The following is a 7969-nucleotide window of genomic DNA, read 5'->3' as shown; positions in this document are numbered from 1 at the left end:
GGGAATCTATACCAAGCACCAATGCCACAACTTTTTTAGTTTTCACAGGGAATCCCATGCTCCAGCCCCCACCCATCCCCATGCACTCAGTCCATGCATCAGCCCCTAACCACCATAAATAACCCAACCCTCAACCATTGATAGACTGCTAATTCCTCAGCTCTCTCAACTACAATATCTTCCTCAGCTCCACCAAGCCCACCGAAAAAACATTAAGAGATTTTCATCCTCCGGAGGGTCGAACCACCGATGTGATTATGTGGCGACACGTGTAGGTTTCGCGAGTCCCATGACATCTCCTACACCTATGGCCTACACTTCTTCATGTGTGCCAACTACCAGTACGACAAGGCTCCATATGGACCATATGAGTACCTACCGGTATAGCAATATAGATCACTCATGTGATACTTTCCATACAATTTCATGCACTGTCTTACCAATCTCCCCTCCTGTTTCATTTCTCCAGTCTCCTCCACCTATCTATGACTTCACAGAATGAGTGGACATGGAGCAAAATGAGCACCAGAAGTGGTGGATCGACATGAGCATGCGATGGAGGAGGGAAGCGTACGAACGCCGGGAGTACGAACAATAGCAGGAGGAATTATGTCTTAAGCGTCAGGAGGAGGAGCGCATGAGTAAGGCAACGAAGGACCATGCCGCGGCTGAGTAAGGAAGAGAGTGAAAGGAAGTGAGAGATGGCCCATCGCGCTAAAACAGAGAGCCCTGATGCTCTGAGGAAGGGAAAATATTCTAGGTGCACTCAGTAAAGAGCATATATTGTAACATTGTCTATTTTCATTCTCTAAGGCATACTATTAAGTTAGTATTTAGGTGTATCATATATGCTAACGTTTGTTGTCATCATCTCTTTATGGTTATGATCTATTCGTGTAGCGTCAAAAAACCCAATGTCCAATATAATGTTTATCAGTGCATGTAACCTTTGTACTGGGCTATATGATAATTGTTCACTAAAAAATTACTCACACAATTTTACATTAAGAGAATAAAGAAATATCGATAAAATTACGTCAAAACAAATTTACAGTAGCACGCCACTGCCGACACAAGAACAAATATTGGTCAGTGCTGCTATATGATCTAATGAGCAAGACGCGGACAACATCAACATGTAGGAGCGGTAACAAGACCGCTGGCCTGTATTTGGCATCTCATGTGCCGAATACGGCACTATGCACTGTATTCGGCACCTGAGTTGCTGAAGAGGTGCCGAAAACGGTTGAGTTCACCTTTTTCGGTGCCTCGCGTATCGAAACTAGATTTTCGGTGAACGAAATGTCGAATACAAATGCTAAATTTATAAATACGCTAATATATTATCTATTTTAATAAATACAGTGCCGAATGTTATCTTATTTTTTATTTTTACTAACAGTCTAGCATGTATGTTTTGCTAGAATTAGCCCGCTCTGTTTTTGAATCCGCAAGAAATTGCAGTAGCCGCTACTAATGAACCATCAATTTAATCATCAATGTTATGGTCAATCCGTGTTTTTTTTTGGTGAATTACCATGATCCTAGCTTGATCCTGGTGTTTTGATCAAGTCCATATGCAAACTAGAACACGGCAGATTAATGGGGAAAATGTGTGATATATTCAGGTGTTCAGGGTCTTAATTACGATATGCAACTTGATTCTTGAAGTAGGCAGGGAAGTGATTGTCGATTGATTAGTTGATGATGTTCATGTGCAGAGAACAGCCAATCGATCTCCACTTTTTGGTTCAGGGATTACATCCAATCCCTCTACATTGGTATCTATTCTCCTATATAATTCACTAATTATATCTAATTTAGACGATCTTTAACATCCATTCGAGTTGATAAAACGATCACTATTATAAAGTTAGACTCTATTTCTTCTTTAAAAATATATTTAATTTCTTATCATTTATGTTTCATATCTAAATGTCCAATATTCATCTTCTAAATATTTTAAAAATATATTCATTCTTCTATTATTTGTCTTTCATGTTTTTTTAGATTGCTATATCTGAAATGATTCTACGTATGTGACACATATGCAGTTACTAATAGACATTAGTTGTTCAGTTTTCCTTCCAATCTAAAAATATGGATCAGACTAAATTCCGAGCATGCTATAGTAATATAGCATGCACCGCTATTTTTAGTAAAATATTATCCGAATACTTTTCACCCTTTCCATTTCTAGTCGTTAGGCATTTATGGAGCAAAGGAGGGAAGCTGCATAGTGAAGCGAGGCAGGTTGCAAGATGCGCCTATGCGGATAGGAAGATCATATGTTATTCCCTTATTCATCTAAATATATAAAAGTAATTAGGTTAAATATGTAGGCAAATTATATTAGATTGTGAAAACAAAATAAAAAAACATGTAAAGACAAATGAGATGCATTGGTTCATTGAACGAAAATCTGAGCAATTTATACTGTTCCCTCAACAAAATCAGTCTGTTTCTAGTTTTGCCTAAGCAAATCAAGGTGGAACTCGTGAGCAGTTAAAAAACCATGTAAAAACCCATACATTCTCCACAAATTTGCACAAAATAGGATGATTTTGGAGAAGAAAATAGGAAGAAAAAAGAAGCAACTTTAGACATTTAGACAAATTAGTACAAAAATCAAAAGCAATTTTTCCTCACCGACAAGGAAGTCGTCGGAGAACTTGATCTGGAGCGTGCCAGAGGGCGGTGTGGAAATAGGATGATTTTGGAAAAACAAACTAGAGAGAAAAAAGCAACTTTAGACATTTCGTGGGCAAATTGGTACAAAAATCAAAAGCAACTTTTCTTGCCGATGAGAAAGTCATCAGATTGATCTGGAGCATGCCGGATGCGGCGCGGTGGATATCGAAGGGCTAGTTCTTGCTCTTGCCGTCCTTGCCACAGTCAATCACGGAGGAGGTGGATATGAGGAAAAGGAGTAGCGAGAAGGCGAGGGAGATGATGAAAGGACGAAGCGGAAGAGATGCGCGAGGAGGAGGAAGTAAGCTTGCCCGGGCTATAACTCCTCAGTGGGCATCATGCCTAGGATCTTCTCTCTGATTAGTAGCACGTCGGTGCGGCACACCAAGCTAGCACTTCTCCTCTTCCTCCTCCAGCGCCTTTTCCCTAGGTGGTGAGGGGCACGACAGTGACGATGGCAGCTGCAGGAAGTAGGACGGCGGAGAGGAGTGCAGCGTGATGAGGGACTTCCACTGGGCACGGAAGAGGAACTGCTGTGTGGTGGGTGGTGATGTGTGGATGAGGTGGTGGTGGGCAGGGGCAGGGCTCACTTGTGGGAGGTGCTTGTGCACGTAAGTTATTGAATAATATATGCTCGGAAACAAGTCTTTGCCAACAAACTATTGTCTATTGTGCATTCTACTACTCTGTCGAGCTTCAATTGAATTTCCCTACATTATTAGATCACACCAACATAAAAAATTCTTTTGTCAAGCCTCAATTAAATTCCTCTACGTAGGATCACGCCATCCCGCGCTACATCTACATTTCTTATACAAGCATTGACATAGCCATCTTAAATGGAAAAAATATTAAGTGGAAACTTCCTCTGTGGAATCGTCAAAACCCTTAAAAACACGTTTACAAGTTTTGAAAAATCTGAAACAATCACATATAGAGGAGGTGGCGACATACCACTACATAAAAAAAATTATTGTTGACAGGTCTCGTATCTGTCACTCTTGTCACGTCACTAATAAAGTTATTAGTGACGGATCATAACCGTAACTCATCACTAATATTCAGTCATCAGTGACAGGTCGTAACTATGATCCGTCACTAATATTCAGTCATTAGTGACAAGTTGTAACCGTAACCCATCACTACTGACTGAACATTAGTGACAGGTTATAATCTTAACCTGTCATTAATGCGATGAACATTTTTCGTATTTTTTAGATAAAAAAAATCAAAAAATATATTTTTTTCACCCGAGCCATCCCAACACAGGTCCATCCTATATGCCTCACAAGTCACGCTTTTTTCACATTATTTTCAAGTTTGCGTTCCATGGGAATCAAACACGCGATCTCTCGCGTGTGTAGCTACCTTACCACCTCTGCTATCACATAGTTGTAATATAAACCGGATATTTTATCCTTTGAACCTTCTTTGTCGAAGGTCATTAGTGACGTGCCATAAACATGACCCATCACTAATGACTAATTTTGCCAAATTTTGTTGAGGGTTATAATTTGATAGGTGATCCGGAGTGCATTCGGTAAAATAGGCATAACTTTTGCATATGAACTCTGATTTGGATGTTTTTGACTTTACGGACATCTAAAAAAAAGTTACATCCATTTCTCCTTAATTTTATTGGGTTCAGAGAATTTTTGAGGCCAAAAATGGCTTGAAAGATTGAGATCTCGCCCCTGAAAGTTTCTGCATCATTTTCGGAATACACGTTTGTGTCCATAGCCACCACACCTTACATCAAACTTGAGCAAAAATATACAATAGTTCATATTCTAGTGTTGCTGAGGTGAGAAAAAAATAAGAGAATAATAAAATAAAAATAAAAAATATTTGCGAATACCGTTACTAGTGACTAGAGTTGGTCATTAGTGATGGATTACAAGTTAACCTGTCACTAATGATTGGTATAGGACGACCCGTCACTAATGAGTGGATCATTAGTGATAGATCAAATTGTGATCTGTCACTAATGATTGGTCTAAGACGACCCGTCATTGATGACCTTATTATTAGTGACAGGCCAAGTTGTGACTCGTCACTAATGACTGGCCTAGGATGACTCGTCACTGATAACCTTATCATTAGTGACGGATCATAATTTAATCCGTCACTAATGACTGGCTTAGAACAACTTATCACTGATGATCTAGTCATTAGTGACCCATCACTATTATTGTCAGTAACAGATCATGTTACGACTCGTCATTAATGACCACTCATTAGTGACGGATCTATATTTGATCCCGATAACAAGGGACATTAGTGACGCGTTAGTGACGCGTGTTAATCAGTCGTTACTAATGTGTTGTCTATTTAGCTAGTTTCTTTCGTAGTGTATATGAATATAAAATTTTAATTTCAAACTAGCTAGATTTCATTCGCGAGATATGAAATTGACAAATCCCTTGTTAACTATACATATAAGAATAGCTGCACTTCCACGCCCGTGTACGTCCAGCAGGAATAATTAGAGAGGCAGAACTGGTCTTGCATTTGCCAATTGCCACGCACTCTGCCAAAGACTAGAAACGAAACTTGTGAACAATTCGAGGCAATCACAACTCACAAGTCACTATCAGGCAGCAGTTTACATCAGCAGTCCAAATAATTCTACTCTTAAGATGCAGCTAGACAGTTTCATTTGAATTCTAACAGTACTCTAACCTCTATTTAACAACCGATGTTTGTGCCGGAGATTTAAGAGAAACGAGGACATGCATGCACACCAACGCATCACTCAAGTTCTTTTGTTATGTTATCCAGTTACTCCTGCAAATGACATCAGCTGGTAGTTCAACGATTGAATGTTTTCCATCAGATATACTACTAGAGAACATAATCGAAGCTTAGTATACAAGAATTTCATTCCAACAAATTCCACAAATAACAAAAAGATTCAACAGAGGACCAGCTCTCGAACTAATTAAGGACAGTTTTAGACCCATCAAATTAATCAATCACCCATGATCAGATCTTGATAGCATTAGGATTTCCTGAGAACCTTTTGACGTACGGGTCGTGCATGGTCTGCACCGGCATGGCACCAAACGCCCCGAAGTTCATGCTGCTCTTGTCATCCATCAACGAATACTCCTCCACCTCGTCATCGTCGATGTCGTCTTCCTCCTCCCCCTCCTCCTCGTCGCCGTCCTCCGCCCCGCCGTAGTACGAGCTGCTCTTGTCCATCTCCATCAGGCTGTCTGCGTACTTGACGCTCTCAATCCTCACGGGCCGGTCCCCCACCCCCTTGCCCGTCGCCGTCGCCATCGCCGCGGCGTCGCCTTCCCCGCGCAGGATGCGCACGACGGTCCGCATGTCCGGGCGCCGGTCGGACTCGCCCTGCACGCAGAGCGCGGCGCACTCGACGACGCGCGCGAGCTGCGCGGCGTCGAACGCGCCCCGCAGGCGCGGGTCGACGAGGTCCCCGAGTCGGCCGCGCGCGATGAGCGGCTCGGCCCACTCGGTGATGGTACGCTTGGCCCCCGACGGCAGCCGCTCGATGGGCTTCCTGCCGGAGATGAGCTCGAGGAGCAGGATGCCAAAGCTGTAGACGTCACAGGCGCCCGAGACCTTCCCCCACATGGCGTACTCGGGCGCCAGGTAACCCAGCGTGCCTTTCACCCGGGTGGTCATGTGCGAGACCCCCTCCGGCACGAGCTTGGCGAAGCCGAAGTCGGCGACGAGCGGCGCGAAGTCCGAGTCCAGCAGAACGTTGCTGGCCTTGATGTCCCGATGGATGATGTGCGGCGTCACCTCGTGATGCAAGTACCTGCATGCGTCGTGCATGCACGCTCGTTATCGTGCTGTTAAAGTATTGCACTCGTGGACTGTGGTACGGGTGCATGCATGCATGAATCAAATAAGAGTAGTGCAGTGCGTACACGAGGCCCTCAGCGGAGCCGACGGCGACGTTGATGCGGCGCTTCCAGTCGAGCTGGACCTCGCCGGCGAACTGTCCGTGGAGGTGGGAGAGGAGGCTGAGGTTGGGCATGTAGTCGTAGACGATCATGCGCTGGTCGGCGCCGGCGCAGTAGCCGCGGAGGCCGAGCAGGTTCTTGTGGCGCACGCGAGCTAGCACCTCCACCTCCACCGCAAACTCCATCTCCGCCTTGGAGTTGTTGGTCGCCTTCAGCTTCTTCACCGCGATCTGCATATCCACATCGATGACACGTTGGTTCGCGCCTTGCTGCCAGTCGAGACTCAGTTAATAGGGGTGTGCATGCTTTATTACCTGGAGCCCATCGGAGGTCTTCCCCCAGTAGACGCTGCCGAAGCCGCCCTCGCCGAGCTTGTTCTCCTCGCTGAAGCCGTTGGTCGCGGCGTGCAGCTCCTTGTAGCTGAATATCCTCCACGTGCTGCTCATCGGCGCGCTCACGCACCTAACCGAAATCCAGCACGAAAAATCTCATGATCAGTAATAAACAGAGGATCTCGTCAACGAGACCTCGTATCAAAATTACGTTCACGAACGCATGCGCACCCTTGCTCGACCTTCTCGGAACCGCAGCAGGAGCTCGCTGCCGAGCCCATGGCTTTCCCAAATTCTCGAGCTGGACCGCTCTGTAGCCTCGCTGCAGCACTCTAGTTTTACACAGCAGCTGCGTTGCGCCTTGGAGTGAACGAAGTATGAAACGATAAGGGACAAGTGAAAGTGCCTACGCACTTATGCTGTTGGCAGCAGATGTAAATTAAAACCGTCCACGGCCGGTGGAAATCTTTATGCACCATTTGTTGAGTAGTGCCAGCACCAGTTCGCGCTGGGTTGACTTAGCTTGATGCACGAGAGAGAGAGAGACCAAGTGCCATGTGGAGCAATGGGCGTCCGTGTGGCGTGGCGCAGTCAAACGAACGCCAATTGCACTGCAGGGGAGGGTAACAGGACCTGTAGTTTAGATCGTTATTTAGTTTATTTTTTGTTAAATTAATTAGATGGAGATGAATCTTTAATTCAATTAAATGAGTTTTAGTTGACCTAATGACCTTAAAAATTCAAATCTTGCATCCCTAAGGGCCTGGAACATATAGACTGTCGCCAACCATGTGTCGCTCCCGTACCCCGCAGCTGTGAAACGGGGATGCCGTCGTGCGCCTATAGCCTGTTGCTGCCAGTGTCCGTGCCGATTGCAACGCTCGGGAACGGTCCGCACGAGCAAAGTGGTGCTTTCGCAGAGCTGGTGAGGCTGCTCTGCACAGTCCACGTACGTAGATGGACCCTGCGCCAGTGGCGAGTGCAGAATTTTAACAATGGGTGTAAATAACG

At 44.8% G+C, this 7969-nt stretch overlaps 1 protein-coding gene across 1 annotated transcript; it reads right to left on the bottom strand.

Annotated features, from left to right (window-relative positions):
• Window positions 1-5655: 5655 nt before the first annotated feature.
• Window positions 5656-7239, bottom strand: LOC133927762 (PTI1-like tyrosine-protein kinase At3g15890). Its single transcript, XM_062374164.1, has 4 exons — window positions 7190-7239; window positions 6941-7088; window positions 6591-6856; window positions 5656-6478 (listed from the first exon to the last, which is right to left on the bottom strand). The coding sequence occupies exons 1-4, from the start codon at window positions 7237-7239 to the stop codon at window positions 5677-5679; spliced, it is 1266 nt and encodes a 421-aa protein (XP_062230148.1). The 3' UTR covers window positions 5656-5676.
• Window positions 7240-7969: the final 730 nt, after the last annotated feature.

Source organism: Phragmites australis, chromosome 8 (genome assembly GCF_958298935.1).
Source record: "Phragmites australis chromosome 8, lpPhrAust1.1, whole genome shotgun sequence".
In the NCBI taxonomy this organism is placed as follows: domain Eukaryota; kingdom Viridiplantae; phylum Streptophyta; class Magnoliopsida; order Poales; family Poaceae; genus Phragmites; species Phragmites australis.
This window is presented reverse-complemented; position numbering and strand designations above follow the sequence as displayed.

Coding starts and splice junctions, on each gene's coding strand:
- LOC133927762 (XM_062374164.1), bottom strand. CDS start 7,239: ATGGGCTCGGCAGCGAGCTCCTGCTGCGGTTCCGAGAAGGTCGAGCAA. Junction 7,089..7,189: donor TCCGAGAAGGTCGAGCAAGG/GTGCGCATGCGT, acceptor GATTTCGGTTAG/GTGCGTGAGCGCGCCGATGA. Junction 6,857..6,940: donor AGACCTCCGATGGGCTCCAG/GTAATAAAGCAT, acceptor GTGGATATGCAG/ATCGCGGTGAAGAAGCTGAA.